The sequence below is a fragment of the Natrix helvetica genome, assembly GCF_964273705.1.
Source record: "Natrix helvetica genome assembly, chromosome: 9".
Taxonomy (NCBI): Eukaryota; Metazoa; Chordata; class Lepidosauria; order Squamata; family Natricidae; genus Natrix; species Natrix helvetica.
Genome location: NC_138560.1, coordinates 11040138 through 11059475, shown reverse-complemented (window position 1 = coordinate 11059475; position 19338 = coordinate 11040138). Strand labels below are relative to the sequence as shown.

At 44.5% G+C, this 19338-nt stretch overlaps 1 protein-coding gene across 2 annotated transcripts in view; it reads right to left on the bottom strand.

Moving 5' to 3' along the window:
- The window catches only part of NKAIN1 (sodium/potassium transporting ATPase interacting 1), a gene marked incomplete at its 3' end in the record, with an annotated part of 38991 nt that extends 22831 nt beyond the window's left edge, over positions 1–16160 (bottom strand). The window contains exon 1 of one of the 2 annotated variants that reach the window (XM_081962146.1): positions 15360–16160. In XM_081962146.1, coding sequence (XP_081818272.1) covers positions 15360–15413 — 54 coding nt within the window. In that variant the 5' untranslated portion in view covers positions 15414–16160. The remainder of the gene's footprint in view (positions 1–15359) is intronic. The other variant, XM_081962145.1, reaches the window with a different exon arrangement.
- Positions 16161–19338: the final 3178 nt, after the last annotated feature.

Sequence of the window (19338 nt, the reverse complement as noted above, 5' to 3'; positions counted from 1 at the left end):
GACTGTATGTCCTGATTATTGCTTTCTTTAGTAACAGCAGTTAAATTGCTGACAATTAGGTTTCACTTAAATTGCAGGTGAAGATATTTGTGCGGGAATGGTAATGTGCCCTCATAATAACAGAATGGTTGCCCATCAAGATACGGAAAAGCAATGGCGCTTCTTTTTGACTCTAGATAGCTCCCCAGTAATCTACTCAGAGATACAAAGCTGTTCTGTGTCCTTGAGTCTGTCTGCTTCCAAAGCATCTATTTCATTATACTTTACTCAAGTGCTCCCGATACAAAGCAAATGAAGACAAAAAGCGAGAGGAAGAGAACACCAAGATACAATTGTCTTCTTCTGGTCCTCTTGTTGCAAACTGAATAAAGGCAGCAACAAGTTGAGGGGCTATGGCCAAGGCCAATGTGGGAATGTAGAATCTCATTAATTGCAAATTAATTCAATGGTCTGGGATCATACAATGCAATGGATGTGTTTGCACAGTATAGTTTGACCATGGTTTATTCCAGGGGGTCTCTCCAGATTTGGCAACTTCAAGGCCCATGCTGGCTGGGGAATTCTGGGAGTTGAAGTCCACAAGTCTTAAAGCTGCCACCTTTGGAGACCCCTGCTTTATTCAATTAACCCAGACATTGTCGGAATTAAAGCTGGCAAGTTGTGAGCAGCAAGACTGGGACCAACATTCTGAAATCAGCAAGACTGTTATGTCAGTGCAGAAAAAACAGTTTGCACCAAACAATCCATTATGATGAAGGATGGAAGGGGGGAAAAACCTCAAGATTTCAATCTTGGAGCAAACACATATATAATTAGATTCTTAGGCCTCGTAGAAGATGATATATCTGCAATAACAGCAACTTATCCAGTGTAGCTCTGCTTTTAATGTTTCTGTGAGAGCTCTTGGATACAGTTTGAGTGTTTGAAGAGAATTATTGTAATGCCTTGAGTGTCCTTCTGGCACTTTTGGCTTCATGGTTATGTGTGCACCAGACCAATCAGGCTGTTTTAAAATTGTGATTGAACCTAGGCTAAGCCAAGATTTTTTTTGGTTATTGCAAGGCTATTATTCAGAGAATAGAATGAAGAGAGGTTCCTCATCCCATGCCATGTTGGTCAACTTGCCTGGTTACAAAAAAGGCAAAATATAAATATAGTGACTTAGGTTACACAACTCTTCAAAGATATAGCGGCTCTTTATGATAATGACAGATCAGCGACATCATAACCAGGATTCCCAAGACTGGATTCGTTGCTTTCCTCCTTTCTAAATTAAAATGGAATGGAATGGAAACAGAACTGAATACTTTATTTGGCCAAGTGTGATTAGACACACAAGGAATTTGTCTCCGGTGCAAAAGCTCTCAGTAAACATGCAAGGCAACAGAATAACAACAACAACAACAACAACAACAACAACCAAAGCTATGCATAGCCAATACTCGAAAAGTATTGAAGGCAAAGCTGACCAAAAGCTAACTTGGAACTGGTTAAGATCAGGAGCACTGAAAAAAGAAACAGAAGGCTTTATTTTGGTAGCTCAAGAACAAGCCTTAGCCACAAACTGCATGAAGGCAAAAATTCAACATGTTACCACCAACAGCAAATGTCGCCTCTGTAATGGCGGGTGCAGCAAAATTTCACAAACTGACTACCTACAACGCCATGACCGCGTTGCTAAGATCATTCACTGGAAATTGTGCCAAAAGTTTAGATTTGAGTACAGCAAAAACCACTGGGACCATCAGGTTGAGAAGGTTTTAGAGAATGAGAAAGTCAAGATCTTGTGGGACTTCAGAATCCAGACTGACAGGCACTTGGCCCACAACACACCTGACATAACAATAGTTGAAAAGAAAAAAAGTATGGTTCATTGACATTGCAATACCTGGAGATGCACGAATTGAAGATAAACAGCAAGAAAAAATCACAAAGTACCGGGACTTGCAAATTGAAGTTGAGCGACTGTGGAAAAAGAAATCATGTGTTGTCCCGATTGTAATTGGAGCCCTTGGAGCAATACCTAAAGGACTACCTCGCTATTTGGAAATTTTAAATTTATCAGATTTGAACATTCTGATTCTACAAAAAATTGCCCTACTTGGAACAGCTTATATCCTTCGACGTTACCTTAACAGTTCCTAGGTCCTTGGTTAGGACTCAAACTGTTGAACTACCAACCAGCCCCAAAGGCTGTGAATCTCACCAAAGATTAACCATGCAATAATGATACCAATAATAATAATGATACCAATAAGAGGGGTTAGGGAAGAAGATGGAAAAAAGGGATAACTTTTATCAAATCTCACAAAAATCTGCTCTCACGCTCAAGTCAAAATGCCATCTTTCCAAAAAATACAAAAAGTAATAGCAATAGCACTTCGACTTATATACCACTACACAGTGCTTTTACAGCCCCCTCTAAGCAGTTTACAGAGTCAGCCTATGGCCCCCAACAATTTGGATCCCTATTTTACCCATCTTGGAAGGATGGAAGGCTGAGTCAACCTTGAACCTGGTGAGATTCGAACTGCCAAATTGCAGGCAGCCGGCAGGCAGCAGAGGTAGCCTGCAGTACTGCACTCTAACCACTGCACCACCGCAGCAAATGGGACTATATCGAAAGATCATATTCCTATTACATTGGATTAAATTTTGCTTAAGGAAAAAAAGTGAGGCACCGTAAGAGGCACTCGTAGTAAAACACCATCTCTACCCCAAAAGGCTTATTTAGAAAATCTTCCTTTTAGTGTCTTTCTTTTGTTCTCGCTCGCTCTCATACAAGGATGACAGCCATTTATAGAGATGACTCAGTGCCACCTCGTTCTTTAGGTAGCTTAAGTTACATACCAAAAATCACAGGAGGCACACAAAGAAGAGACGTGAAACACAACTGCCCTTTCAATTTGGACTTTAAAAAGGATATAAAGCCCTCTATGCTTTGCAGCTAAAGTGTCAAACCCTTGGCTTTTAAACTCACAGGAATGGAATTGCATGTTTAAATGTCAGGGTCAAACTTCAACCTTCTCATAAAAAGCAAGTAGCCACAAATTTCTGTTATTTCAAGTAACTCTCACCTATAGATGCAATTTTTGGGGCAACTACTAAATACAAAACCCCATTCTTTTTTTTCTTTTTTTTAAGGATGCTGGGTTGACATCCTGTTGCCTAGTCTAAAATAACATTAATAAAATTGAAAGAAGATACATTTCTTTGGGCTTGACTTAATAGGTGCTAGGTTATCACTGAGAGCAGTCTTCGCCAGGAGGTCAATATTGACCCCAAGGATCAATGTGATTATCCAAGGGGTCGATAAATGGCCTACAGTCCAAAGGGGTGGGGTGTCAGTAAATGTCAGGGAGTCAACAAGTGATTGATAAATGATGGAAGGTTGATTGGGGATCAATGAATCTTTCCAGGTCTCTGTAGAGCTCCATGCTAGTCCCTGGGTCTTGAAGGGGAGGTACTTAGTGGTCAGACAGTATTACCCAGGGTTGGATGATCAGTAACAAGAGCAGTCTTGAGTTGTATTTATTCATTATTATTAGTGGTACTATTAAATTTGGTACTTATTAAATTATTTTCACATAATGTTTGAACGTTGATGAACAATCTGCATTTTCATGAAGGGTTGATGAACTGAAAAGTATGGTTGAGATGCAACAAATTAGAAGAAGCAGAATCTTAAAATTGCACCAATGATCCTTTGTGCCTTTTTTTTTAGAAATGGGAAGGATTTGAGAAGGATCAACATTTCCTCTATCTTTTCTGTGTTTACTTATTTCCCTTTCAATATATTTTTTCAGCCCATCAAATCACTTCTGTTCTTGTAAAGATATTTTTGAATTCCCTTCCCAAAAACATATGTATCATCCCACTAGCCCTTTAGCTTTATTTTAGTCTAGTAAAAAAAGAAAAAATTGCCAGGAGGAGCAGCTATTTATTATTTCCAATATATCAAATATTTCCTTAAATTGCGATTTGTTCATTCTGGTTTCACAAAGGGTTGGGTTCACACAGCCAGAGGCATTATAAAGCAATTTTTTTCCCTGTCTTTCATAGTATAACTTAAAAGAAAATGAAAAGTCTTAAGCTTTTGAGATGTTTTAATGCCCTTTTTTTCTCTTGACAACCGATTATGTCATAATTATGAGATTTCAGCTGCTTTATGTATTCTTCTAGAAATTGGTACTTTGCATTAAAGCAGTTTGTAATTAACTTTTTCACTGAATGGGATTCACTGCCGGTTTTTTAAAGTGGAACGATTATTAGGGACAGCTCAACTCACTAGTGTCCTTGAGGGCTTTTTTTTTTTTTTTGGAAAGCAATCATTCTTGGGACCAGTCCTCTCATTAGACACAGTGAAGCTCTTACCTAAAGAAAAAAAACTTTAGGAAGTGACAGCAAGATTCTGAGAAGAGGAGGAGATGTGAGGCAGCATAGGCTGGATCCCTAGTTAACCTGCTGTCTTTATCTTCAGCGGGGAGTAACTTATGTATTCTATTCATTGCTCTCTAGCTCTATTAAGAGCTCAGTCATAATGTGGTCTTGTTTGGTTTTGGCTAACATATTCTATGTACAGGACAGGACAGGATAGGATAAGGGAAATGTAGAGGGGGAGGGGGAGAGAAAGAGAGGAAAGGAAAGGGGAAGGGGAGAAGGGAAGGGGAAGAGGAAAGGAAAGGAGAGAAGGGGAGGTCAGAGAGGAGAGAAGGAGAGGAAAGGGAAGGGAGAGAGGAGAGAGGAGAGGAGAGGAGGAGATAACTTTATTTGGTAAAGTGTGATTAGACACACAAAGAATTTGTCTCCAGTGCAGAAGCTTAGTGCACACACAAAGCAATAGAATCATCACCACCACCACGCCAATAAGAGGGAGGAGTAAAGAAGACAATGAGGATAACTGATACTACTACAGCCATACTACATGAGTAAATATACTTAAATATTAGACATTAAGGTCTATAAACAAAATGTTCATAACTTCATACGAGGGAGGCAAGTTGAAGAAGACCCATGGCCAAGTGGCCTTCAAGTCCATTTTTTTTGTTTTTGCAAGCATACAGCTTTGTCTGACCACAACGATCTGAAAGTCAATGGGATTATTTCCAATCCTATTGAGCCAGTTCCGTGTGACTGCTCTAGAGATGGCATGGTCAAAACAGAACTCCAAAACACCCTCCTGAAACCAGAAAATCATGAGCTTTGCCCACACATACCAGTCCCAATCATTATCTATCCCTTTACCCATCACCCTCCTGACCCTCCTCGAAGAGTCTTCTGCTCTCCATTACCCAAAGCTTGCTTATGTCAGCCTTGGACTACTATGTGAGTCCTGCCAATTGTGGTTTACTCAATAAAGCAAGCCAAGACGTAGAGCGTTATGGGTGAACTTTAGCCATGATTAAGCAAGCCAAGACGTAGAGCGTTATGGGTGAACTTTAGTAGAAATGGCCAAGGCGTCTCTTTTCAGGATTGCACAACTCTGGTATCCAGCAAAGAAATGCCACAACTTTTCCAACCCAAATGCTGTTTGTCAGCTCCAAACACGATTTCCATAGCAACAATGCAAATGTGGAAGCATTCCATAATTATTAGGGAGAGGGGCTAGGCAGTATAAACAGTAACTGCAGTAGATTACATGCCTATTACGAATAGTTGCGGTTCCTGAGCACTAGTAATTATACCTAATTGTGCATTTAATTGTGTAATTGAAAACTCACATATAGAAGAATGGAGAGTTGCCTTCCTCTCCCCTCCTCTCCTCCTGCCACAAGCGAGGAGGTAAAGCTACTCATTCACGATCTCTTGACCAACCCATCCACTTTCACAGAGTCTTCTACCAGGTTCACAAATACAGGTATGGCACCACAAATGCAGATAATGTGGTATGGAGCAAGATGCCACTCCATTTTTGGGGAATTTTGATGGAAAAGTGGGAAAGGGAATGGTTTTACAAGTTCACTCAAGTAAGGATAGACAAGCTCATTTGATATTAATGGATTCCTACAGACCCCTCATGTCCTGGACATAAATTGTTTCAACTTCTACCCTCAAAACGACGCTGTAGAGCACTGCACACCAGAACAACCAGACACAAGGACAATATTTTCCTGAAAGCCATCACTCTGCTAAACAAATAATCCCCTCAACACTGTCAAACTATTTAGTAAGGCTGCATTACTATTATTATTATTCTCCTCCTTCCTAGTACCTATCTCTTCAGACTTATGACTATAACCATGTTGCTTGTATCTTTAAAATTTATATTGTTTTATTTGTTTCCAGTATGATTTGATTGCTTATTAGTAACCTATGACTATCACTAAGTGTTGTATCTTATGATTCTTGATGAATGTATTCTATTTTATTTTTCTTTAGATACACTGAGAGCCTATGCACCAAAGACAAATCCCTTGTGTGTCCAATCACACTTGGCCAATAAAGAATTCTCTTCTCTTCTCTTCTCTTCTCTTCTACTCTACTCCTCTCCTCTCCTCTACTCCTCTACTCTACTCTACTCAACAATTGTTCAAGGATGATGCTACCACATATTACACCAATAAGCACGAGGGAAATATCATTCCCTGTTAAGATGTTTTTCTTTTAAAAGCACTGTTGATAATTACAATTTTTTGATGGAACTGGGTGTAATTTGAAAAATCATTCCTTGGTGGTTTTTGTGCAGGAAAAATCCCCACAAAAATCCCACATTTCCTTAAATCAATCAAACATCAATTAGATTTTTAAATGACATTATGTTAATAGTAAAGGCTCCTCTATCTATAAAGCCTTTGTAAATGGCCTATACACAATTGAACTTAAGGTATTTGATTACAGTATATCAAATCCAAACTTTACTTGGAAAAATCGTTCGATTGAAACATTCTCAAGCATCTTAACAGCCCATTTATTTTCATGTCATATGGATCTTAAATAAGAAGCCACACAAAACTCTTGCATATTAATTTTAATATGCTTAAAGAGCTCTATGCAGTTATCTGCCCCTTAGGGTAGTGCGCTTCTCCCAAATTAATTACTACTTTGAGTTTAAATTAGATTGATACTGTATTCTTTCCAGTTGTCCAATTCCAACTGATTTTATCCATGTAGTGCCACTCTGAATGATCGTACAAGGGAGAAGGCCTCTGTGTGAAGTCTTTATTTTCACAGCCTTCTTTATTCTACATAACGTCTTGAAAGATCCCGAAACTGGGCAGAATGTCAACTGACGTTCCAAGACTTGTAGAAAAAGAAGTTTGTGTGACTGGAAACATACTGAGGTTTTCTTCTTCTCTCTCTTTTTTTAATAAAATAGAAACTGATGGACAAATTCTACCAATGGCACCTTGTACATTTAATATTTTTTTATTCACAATGTAAATTTTCTCAAATTCTTTTTTCCCCCTTAAAACCCACTCAAAGGTAAAATGAAGGGGAGTAAGGAATGTAATCCAGATCCTAAATCCGTGATGGACAACCTATGACATGTGTGACAGACATGACACACAGCCTTCTCTGTGGGCCTGTGCCCCATCGCCAGCTGTTCTTCAGGTTTCCGGCACATGTATGCACAGTGGCTAGCTGGTCTTCGCATGCGCCGCAGTGCCAGAAACCCAAAGACCAACTGGTTGGTGCATATGCGGCACAGGCCATCTAGTCTTCGGGTTTCCAGGATGCGCAATGGCTAGCTAGTCAGAGCGCTGGAAACGTGAAGACCAGCTGGCCAGTGGCGCATGCCTGCAACCTGCTAGCTGGTGTTTGGGTTTCCGGTACTCCAGTGCGCATGTTTCGGTTTGGGCATTTGGTGCCGAAAAGGTTTGCCATCATTGCCCTAACTAATGGTCTCCAAACTTGGCAATTTTAAGACTTGTGGACTTCAACTCCCAGAATTCCTCAACCAGCCATGCTAGATGGTAGCTGTGGAATTCTGGGAGTTGACTTAATAGGAGAGATATCCTGTTTAGAGCAAACCATTATCTACTTCATGCATAGGCTACCTCAACTTTGTCCAACCATGGCAAACTCCAGATGTGTAGACTTTGACTACCAGAATACTCAGCAATGGTTACAATATACTACTTGGGCCATCCACCTGCCAGGAAGTTGCCACAGATGGGAAATATGACACTAGGTTGTCAAGAAACATGACAGTCATGTATCAGTCACCAGAAATCAGGATCAAAATCAAAAACAACAAATTCTGGAACAGGTTTTCCAGTCTATTGCATGTATATTGAGATCTTACACATCCAAGACAAATTCCTTGTGTGTCTACCGTAATCATATTTGGCCAATAAAGAATCCTATTTCTATTGATAGTTCCTTTTTATGTCAGCATGATATCCTCTTGGCTACAGAAAGACTGATACTCTAGAGAAATGAGATCACAATTAATATATGATTGGAAAAATGTTCCACATTAATGCATATTTTGTTTATTCATGATTTACTGAGTAAACCACAATCAGCTGGCATATTAAATCATAATATATGATTTACAAATCACAGATTCTGGGTTTCTACAAAACATTAAGCCAAACGCAAATAAACCACATTGCAGCTTTGGGTAACACAGCACACAAACCATTATTGTAATGCTCTTTGATCAGTATTTGGCCAACTCGACACTCCTAGCAATATTTAAATAACACACACACAGTATTTAAAAGCAGAGAAGACAAGGTCTGTTCTCCACGTTAGCCAGTATTTAAAAAATATCCATTAGAGTTAGGTGCAGTAGCTTAATTCCAGCTATCAGAACTAGCTCAAAAAGAAAGAGATGCTTAGGAATAATAATGAAGGAAAACCCAATGAAGATGATGTTGCAGTAGTCTAGCTAACAAAAGCATTAATGAGAGCTGTCGCGTCTTGGTTGAGCAGAAAAGTCCATAGCCTATTTACAAGATAGATGGTGCAATGTGCAAATGATTTCATTACACAACAGGCAGTTAACCTATGAAATTCATTAACACCAGACACCCTGATGGCCAGCGATTTAAGAGACATTTAAATGGACAGCAGACAAATGAGATGACGACCAAGCAATCCATTATTCCTCATTTTGATGGCTGCACGCTACCCACAGAATCAGAGTATTCTCCCAGTGCCAGCTGCAAGGGAGAAACACTGAGAGACAGCTATTGTCCTCTCCTCTCATTTTCCTGCTTCTCAGATGCATCTTGCCATCCAGGGTGCGATCAGAGACTGCTACACTAAAGGGAGTCTCAAACCGTCCATGGAGATTCTCAGACATCCAGGTTACGGTTGTCCCAAAGGTGCTTTTTCAAGAGGCGACTAAATAGAATAAGAGAGTTGGAAGGGACCTTGGAGGTCTTCTAGTCCAACCCCCTGCCTAGGCAGGAAACCCTACTGTTTCAGACAAATGACTATCCAACATCTTCTTAAAGACTTCCAGTGTTGGGGCATTCACACATTCTGGAGGCAAGCTGTTCCACTGATTAATTGTTCTAACTGTCAGGAAATTTCTCCTTAGTTCTAAGTTGCTTCTCTCCTTGATTAGTTTCCACCCATTGCTTCTTGTCCTACCCAACTGGACTTTGTTTTTCCTTGAAGACATTTTGCTTCTCATCCGGGAAACTTCTTTAGTTCTCAGAAGGTACTCCTCATGCTGTCACCAAGCAGCACCAAGGGAAACCTACAAATGCAACCTGGGAACATTTGCGTACACTTCCTACAATTCACCCCAAAGTCATCCAAGCCGAGCAACACACTGTCAAGACTACCCTGCTTTCTATAAGGCCCCAAAACTCTCGAAAAGAAAAATGAGTCAACTGATGAGTCAGAGAGGAGGGCTTACACTAAGAGACAGATCCAGTTATCAAACAGAGCTGACATCCTGTGGAAGCAGGGCTGCACTGATAAACAAGGGGGGATTGCAAAAGGAGCTGTTTAAAAAACCGCAGTGGGATCCATTCCTCCCACGGTACTTGTGAGAGAGCAGCTTTAAGCCTATAAACAGCAGATATAACCAGCCCCGTATGGAGCTTCCACAGTCAATCATGGGTTGAGAGGTGCGACAGCTGTGGGCAAACAGTGGAAATGGGCTGGACCCACAGGTCAAAGACAAAATGTGACTTGTTTGTTGCTGACTTAATGAGAGGGTGACTAACTTTTTGGTTGCCAGAACACCACACAGGATATGCTGGTGATGTAATATGAGTAGGATTGTGTGATGTACAAGGGAAGAGAAGGAGGGGTAGGGTGTTCAATGAGGGTGGGGCTCATTTACTTAATGGGTTAGGTCTATTTTGGGCATACATTCCACTAGGCATGGACTCAGAATCAAAGGAATTGAATCAGTCCCGATCCCTTGGGATTGCAGGCTGACTCCTTAGACTTCTCTTGTTTTGGAGACCCAGAGGTGGCATTCAGCAGGTTCTGACCAGTTATGGAGAACCGGTAGCGGAAATTTTGAGTAGTTCGGAGAACCGGTAAATATCACCTCCGACTGGCCCCGCCCCATCTATTCTCTGCCTCCCGAGTCCCAGCTTATCATGAGGAAATGGGGATTTTGCAGCAACCTTCCCCTGGAGTGAGGAGGGAGTGGAGATTTTACAGTATCCTTCCCCTGTCAGGCCCACCAAGCCATGCCATGCCCGACAAGCCACGCCCACAGACCTGGTAGTAAAAAGTTTTCAATCCCACCACTGTGCAGACCCAACCATGCGTGGTTTACTCTGCAAATGAAGGGCAGTGTAATGTGTACATCTCAACTTTCTCTGGCCATCAGAGTTGAAGGAAAGGCAACATTGGGGGTGTAGAAGAAAGAAAGCTCTTTGTGCCTTGCTTTCTGTTTTCCCCCAGAACCATCTGGTTGACGGCTGTAGAAAAACTGGGTGCTAGGACGACAGGCTGCTGACTGAGACAAACACATCCCCATCAAGTCCACGCCGGCTGGGGCCATTTACTTGTAGCTGGATCCTGGGAACAAAGCGAACCTGCCCTGGTTCACTGAAGCATGCCGTCGGGGAAAAAAGAAGAAGAAAAACATGGCAAGAAAGCGAATGTATTTTCTCAACCTTGCCAACCTGAATTTAAAACGGTTTAAAAGCTGAACCCAGAGAAAACAACTGCATAAAACATGAGTTGCCTAACAGTCACTTCACCCTATTAAGAACCCTTGAAAGGGTGGACAGAACAACGTTGCATTTTAAAGCATCTCCCGGAATACAAAAGGTCTTCTACCATTTGCATTCAGCCTGTCTGTCATCTCTGGTCCTCCTTCGGGGTGCATGATATGCAGGCTTAGGGTTCTCACAGACTTCCTTTCCTAAATCCTTCGATAGGGCCATCGGAGCCCTTTCAAAAGCTACTGCTGAACTTTGAATAAAGGTTCCCCTCCCACATATGTGCTAGTCATTCCTGACTCTAGGGGGCGGTGCTCATCTCCGTTTCAAAGCCGAAGAGCCAGCGCTGTCTGAAGACGTCTCCGTGGTCATGTGGCTGGCATGACTAAACTCCGAAGGCGCATGGAACGCTGTTACCTTCCCACCAAAGGTGGTCCCTATTTTTCTATTTGCACTTTTACGTGCTTTCGAACTGCTAGGTTGGCAGAAGCTGGGACAAGTAACGGGAGCTCACTCCGTTACACGGCGCTAGGGATTCGAACCACCGAACTTCCTAGCATCCAAGAAGCTAAAGAAGCTTCTTGGATGACAAGCTCAGTGTGTTAGCCACTGAGTCACCACGCCCCTTCTTGTTTTGAATATAGTGGGTTAAAAACTTCTAATACCAAGGAAAGCAAAGCAAAATAACTATAATCCATTCTTGTAATTTTAGGTAGATTCCATAGTTTTTGTTCTGATTCAACCTTTTTTTTTTAAAGGGCAAATCCTTAGGCCCAGTATAGGTTGAAAGATGTTGTGCAGTCAAGACTAACAGGAAAAAAATAAAGGAGGGTTCACAATGGGCCAGACGAAGAATGTCATGTACATTGTCTCAGCATTGTGGAAATGATGTACAGCACGTCACTGTGTCAATCCGAAGAGTTACAAACTATATGTCATTTGCATGACATCAGATACTGTGCATACTGTGTCACTATGCCTGATAACAAATGCCTACGGATACTTATTAACAAAAGTTTGCATGATATCTCCACATTATCCAGGATCCACAAAAAAAAATACTAAGGGAAAGAGCTGCAACTTTCAAAAATCACAATAGCAACGTGCTAAGCCAAGCCATCTACTACAAGTCAGCCTGTGGAGTGAACTTGGTTAGAGACTGGAATAACAACACTAACAGCATAACCAATTTGAGCATCCTAAGAGAACAGTTTGCAAAGACTACAGAAATCCCTGGACTCTGGAGGCAATTCTGATACCAGAACGTATTGAAGATACAAATGAGGCAATTATGGAGTGGCTTCAGACAGCCAAGGTTTGATTCTGATTTGCAAAGCGTGTACAGGATAGGTTCACACATTATTGTCTGCAGAGATTCTCAGTCATCCAGGTCATGGTTGTCCCAAAGGTGCTTTTTCAGGAGGAAACTGGACTTTCTCTTTTGAAGACGTTTCGCTTCTCATCCAAGAAGTTTCTTCAGCTCTGAGAGGATAGTGGGGAACGGAAGGATTTATACTCCTTGCAGACAGCTGGTCATTTCCATCCTTTTAGAGGGTCGTTGAAGCACTTGGGAGGGTTATCTGTCTCTTCAGGGTCACCTACAGGAACTGGGAGTGCCACTCAAGTGACTCTGAGGACACAGATTAACCTCCAAGTGCTTCAAGGAACCTCTAAAAGGATGCAAATGACCAGCTGTCTGCAAGGAGTATAAATCCTTCCATTCCCCACTACCATCCAGTCAGAGCTGAAGAAGATTCTTGGATGAGAAGTGAAACGTCTTCAAAAGGAAAAAAAGAAAGGAAGTCCAGCTGCCTCCTGAAAAAGCATCTTTGGGTTCACACATTATCTTAACTTGTAATGTGTTTAGATTAATTCCAATGTAATGTTTTGTCTGAACCCATCAACTGTATAGCAATGACTACGAATATTTTAAAAAACAGCTTACATTGAATCAATGACTAACCATTGAGTAAATGGTGACTATTCTGGCCCATGAGCACACCAGGATGTCATAGGCATAGTGCTGTCATCACATAAGACAAGTTAAATGAATTTTGTCCGTGTTATTATTACATATGAGATGATATTGTGGTTTTTAATGATCATCATCCTATTCTTGGCTAGTAAGAGCTCGGCACAATTTATGCCAATTCTACGTGGAAACAATGAGTATTGAACCCAGGTCCATCAACAGGCAAAATACATTTTCAACCACTGAGCTATGGTCTGTCTTATGCACTCAATCCAGTGATTTTTTTTCCAATGGACATTCAAATGCACGGTTACAAGTAGCAATTGGACAATCCACCTCCATGGACACATACAGTGATGGTGACAACAGCACCCGGACCACAAATAAATTGGGAAGATCATGCATTCCACATGCTAGGCTAGAATGATGGGAAATGGCTACGTTGGAACATTTGAACATAGACAATTACTCTACGAGAGCACTAATTTTCACCATTTGTAAGGTAGGCGAGCTAAGCATCTCTACTTTTTTCAAAGCAACACCAAAGCTATGCCCCAAATGCATCTTAACAGCTCCACCATGTTCTCTTTCAAGCTAGCCTGTTACAAAAATAAAAACTGGAGGGTAGAAACATGACACTAATGAAGCAGCAAAGAACTTTTATGTCAACTTTTATGCCATAAGAATAGCAATCTGCTGCAACAGTAGACCTGTTTATTGCTCTTGTGAGCTTATTTTAAATTTCTTCTCATGACATTAGTACAAAATGACCAATGCGATGTCATTCTAATCTGCATTCTTTTAAAATAGTCAAAGCAAAAACCACTTTGGCAGACCCTCAGCGTCACAGTCAAATTTCCTGTGAAGAGAAAGATCAGTTCTTCTCATCCTCTTTCAACCACAGCATCCTGAATCACTTCTCATAAAAGCTAAAAACAGCTCCAGCACCTGCAGCTTGAAAAAGACAATCACATATTTTACCTGTGCTAGTTTTCTCTTACGCTGAACTTCATTGGAGATCTTCAACTGGTGATCAGCAGCGCAAAAAAACACCCCAGGTTAATATCTCCCGGGCCCTGAGCAGCTTACAATATAAATTTCGACGCAGGGTGGTAAAGAGGAGATGAGGGTCAGGGATAAAGTTCAGAAAAATGGGCAGCTTTCTTCACTGCTAAACATACTCATACCCTCTTTCTTCACCTGTGGAATCCCAGTGGCTTCTTATTACTAGAAAACAGCATCTGAGAGTTTCCTTGTGATCGTCTGTTTTTTTTTTCTTAAAAGAAAATACAGGTAATCCTCGACTTATGACCACAAGTGAGCCCAACATTTCTGTTGCTAAGTGAAACATTTGTTAAGTGAACTTTGCCCCATTTTACGACCTTTCTTGCCACAGTTGTTAAGTGAATCGTTGCAGCCGTAAATGGTTCTCCAATTAATCTGGCTTCCCTGTTGACTTTGCTGGTCAGAAGGTCGCAAAAGAGGATCCGGTGATCCCCCACATACACCGCAACCGTCATAAATATGAACTAGCTGACCCGCATCCGAATTTTGATCATGTGACCAGAGGGGAATGCTGCAAGGATGGCATAAGTGTGAAAAATTGCCCTAAGCCACTCCCCCCACCGTGTGCTTGTGATTTTGAACCCGTTACTAAACGAACTCTTTCTAGGCAAGGACTTCCTGTACTTTAAACAAAACCGACATCTAAATGAACAAGCAGGACTATCTGCATTCTTTCTTTCTCTCGGGGACCCCGGGAATGTCCACGGTCACCCCGTTTCATTTTCCCCCTTCGGTTCCTGATCGAAATTTGAATTTCTGACCAATCAGTCAATCACAACAGGGCGGGGGCCGGAAAGACCGGGCATCTCTCTCTCTCTCTCTCTCAGCCCAAACGGGCCATTCCTGCATCCCGATGACCTTCCGTCATTGGCCAACCCAGCCACGGAGTTCGTCCAACTCCGCCGGAGGCCGGGGAAGAAGAAGAGGAAGAGGAGGGAGGGAGGGGCGCCCCCGCCCGTCCCGGCGAAGAGATTTAAAGTTTGAGCCGGAGGAAGGGAAGCTTTGCCCGGCCGCCCAAGCCCCGTCCCGGCGCCTCTTATGAAGCTGCTTCTGTCCCCTCCACCTCCCCCAAAGGAGACCCCCCCCCAATCCCGCGGCTCTCCACCCAGGGCTGGCCGGGGGAGGCCTCCCCATCCCGGCATCCTTCCCCATCTTTCGGGATCTCCAGCCAAGCAAGCTGGACAAGCAAGGTCACCCCTTCGGCCGGACGGAGTGGATCCCCGGGCTGGGCTCACCAGTTGCAAGGAGCAGAAGCCGACCAGCGTGCAGCGTCCGTTGCATCTGCCCATGATCGCCGGGGGCCGGGAAGGGTGGGGGGAAGTCTTCCTCTCTCGCCGTTACCGTCGGGAAAGAGCGCCGCGCCTCCCGTTGCCAGTGACAACCCCCGGCTCAGAGGGCAGCCGAAAGCGGCAGAGGCGGCGGCGGAGGAGGAGGAGGCTGCAGCAGCGGCACCGGCCGGCTCCTGCGCGCCATCGCTGCCCGGCGAGAGAGAGACTCCTCGGCTCGCACCTCGTCTTCCACCCGCAGCCGCCTTTTGTCTCCTGTCGCCGGGGAAAGAGAGAGAGGCAGAGGCGGGGAGAGAGAACCGAGCCGCCCCGAGGCGTTATCTGCTCCCCTCGCCTCCCGGCTCCATTGGAAGCGGCTTGGCTCAGCAACCGGGCTCCGTCCTCCCCGGCTGAGAGGAAGGCCGGTGGTCGATGAGGGGCGGCGCGGGGAGGGTCGTCGTCGCCGTCGCCCCGAGTTGCCCGGGGCTTTGTCCCGCGTTACAACGTGGGGAGGGGGAGAGAGAGAGAGAAAAAGCCTCTCCGCCGCCCGCAGAAGCGCCTCTCTCAAAGCCTCCGCTCTATTGTTTTCTCCGCCTCCTCCGCCGACACACCCACGGCTTGCGCGGGCGGGGGACGAGAGAGAGCGAGCGCGCCCCGACGCCGGGCTTGGATGGATGGAAGGCGGCGAGCGTCACTCCCTCCGCGAGAGCGAGGCAGCCCACCAACCCGCAGCCTCGGCCTGAGGCAGGAGAAGAGGGTCCGCGCGGGAGAGTGGGGAACAGCCCCCCCACACACACACACATACAGCCTCTCCCCCCCCACGGGCCACCACGTGCCTCTCCAGCTGCGCCCTGGGCGTGGGGGAGAAGGCATGGTGGGGGGGGGAGAGGCGAGAGCGCGAGCCCCTCCCCGCCTCTGCCTTCGGCTGTCCAGTCACGGAGCGATGGGCTGGGCCTCCAGAGGACACGCCCACCCTCTTTTCCCGGGGAGTTGTGAGTCCCTCCGGGCGGGAAGGCGAGAGCCGGCAGAAGTTGGAGGGTGGCAGAACAATGGAGTGGGTCACATCTCTTCTGGACACAAAACTGCAGCGGGTCGAGGGCGCGTCTGGAACACACACACACACACACACACACGACGCGTTTGTCCTTTTGCCAAGGCTGGATTTGGGCAACTTGGTTATCCCTGGGGGGGGGGCTGAATAGGGACTCCGACTGGGAAAATGATGGGAATCCTAATGCATTCACATCTCTCTGTATTTGGGAACGTAGTCAGGCGTTGCAAAGGTCCGAGCCAAAAAGGAGGAGTAACCGCACTTAACATGCTCTGCTAAAAGTCTGTAGAGCAGCGTTTCTCAACCGTAGCAACTTTTAAGACCCGAGGACTTCAACTCCCAGAATTCCCCAGCCAGCTATGCTGGCTGGGGAATTCTGGAAGTTGAAGTCCGCGGGTCTTAAAATTGCCAAGATTGAGAAACACTGCTGTAGAGAGTCTCGGTCATTCAAGTCATCGTTGCCCCAAAGGTGCTTTTTGTTGCTCGTCTCTTTCACTTTATTTTGTTTTTGTTTCTTTCCTAGTACGATTTGATAGCTTTATTAGTAACCTTGACTATCACCAAGTGTTGTATCGTTTTCTTCTTGATGAATGTATTTTTATTCTCCTTGTGTACACTGAGAGCATCTGCACCCAAGACAAATTCCTTATGTGTCCAATCACACTTGACCAATAAAGAATCCTATTCTATTCTATTCTCTGTTCTATTCTTCTGAAGACGTTTCTCTTCTATAGCTATACAATTTGGGGTGAACACCCTTTGAATGGTGTGGGAGTAAGAATGGATTTCCAGAGAGGGGGGGTGGAATTGCAGACTACAGGAACCATTTGCACCCCTCGGGTGAGCCTGAGGACACAGATAAACTTCCAAGTGCTTCAAGGACCCTCTAAAACAGTGTTTCTCAACCTTGACAACTTGAAGATGTCTGGACTTCCCCCTGGCTGGGGAATTCTGGGAGTTGAAGTCCAGACATCTTCAAGTTGCCAAGGTTGAGAAACACTGCTCTAAAAGGATGCAAGCGACCAGCTGTCTGCAAGGAATATAAATCCTTCCATTCCCCACTATCCCGTCAGAGCTGAAGAAGCTTCTTGGATGAGAAGCGAAACATCTTCAAAAGAAGAAAACCAAGTCCAGCTGCCTCCTGAAAAAAAAAGCACCTTTGGGATAACCTACTCTGCTAGCTTGGTCACTAAAGTTGAGTGTGTTCCAGCTTCTTGTGTTGAGGCCCTGAAAATATATATTTTTTTCCTGATCATTATTTATATATTTATTCGCATCCCACCTTTAAAGTATGTTTACAAATAACTCAAAGCGGTGAACGTATCCAACCTCTTCACCTCCTCCTATTTTTCTCACAACGGACCTATGTGAGATGCGTTGGGCTGAGACGGTGACTGGCCCAAAGTCACTCAGCTTGGCTTTCAGGACCAGAACTCACAGTCTCCCAGTTTCTAACCTGTTGCCTTAACCACTAGACCAAACTGGAAGTTGTTTTATTCTCCCTTCACCCTGCCTGCAGGATGGAAAGGATGAGATTCATTTTCTACGTCAGCAGGATATTTTTCCAAACAGTAAACAAAACGGGACAAAATCTGGTGTGGTGCAAAGGACCATCCAATTGACACATGCGCTGGAGCTTTCCAAGACCCAGTTCCCCAACGTTTCCAGCTTTGCAAACCAGCAACCCCTGGGGTTGGAGGAAGGGCATTTGCACAAGTTGCTGGAAAAACGTTTATGCATGCACAGCTCCATTTCCGTGAGCGACGTGCAATCCAGTGGAACCTGTGCTCATGTGCTCGCCAGCTGCTTGTTCAAGTGAGGATATGTGTGCGTTGCACAGTTGCAAACCCCTAATAGCCCACAGGTTAGGGGTGAAATTTTTAAAAAATTACTACCGGTTCTGTGGGCGTGGCTTGGTGGGTGGGCAGGGAAAGGATACTGCGAAATCCCCATTCCCACCCAACTCCAGGGAAAGGATACTGCAAAATCTCAATTCCCTCCCCATTGCTGGGGGAAGGATACTGCAAAATCCCCATTCCCACCCCATTCCTGGGGGAAGGATACTGCAAAATCTTCATTCCCACCCCATTGTTGGGGGAAGGATACTGCAAAATCCCCATTCCCATCCCATTCCTGGAGGAAGGATACTGCAAAATCTCCATTCCCACCCCATTGTTGGGGGAAGGATACTGCAAAATCCCCATTCCCACCCCATTCCTGGGGGAAGGGTACTGCAAAATCTCCATTTCCACCCCATTCCTGGGGGAAGGATACTGCAAAATCCCCATTCCCACCCCATTCCTGGGGGAAGGATACTGCAAAATCCCCATTCCCACCCCATACCTGGGGGGAGGATACTGCAAAATCCCCATTCCCACCCCATTCCTGGGGGAAGGATACTGCAAAATCTCCATTCCCACTCCATTCCTGGGGGAAGGATACTGCAAAATCCCCATTCCCACCCCATTCCTGGGGGAAGGGTACTGCAAAATCTCCATTCCCACCCCATTCCTGGGGGAAGGATACTGCAAAATCCCCATTCCCACCCCATTCCTGGGGGAAGGATACTGCAAAATCCCCATTCCCACCCCATACCTGGGGGGAGGATACTGCAAAATCCCCATTCCCACCCCATTGCAGGGGCAAGGATACTGCAAAATCCCCATTCCTGGGGGGAAGGATACTGCAAAATCCCCATTCCCACCCCATTGCAGGGGCAAGGCTACTGCAAAATCCCCATTCCCACCCCATTCCTGGGGGAAGGATACTGCAAAATCCCCATTCCACTCTGGGGACAGCCAGAGGTGGTATTTGCCAGTTCTCCGAACTACTCAAAATTTCCGCTACCGTTTCTCCTGAGCCTGTCAGAACCTGATGGATTTCACCCCTGCCCTGTTC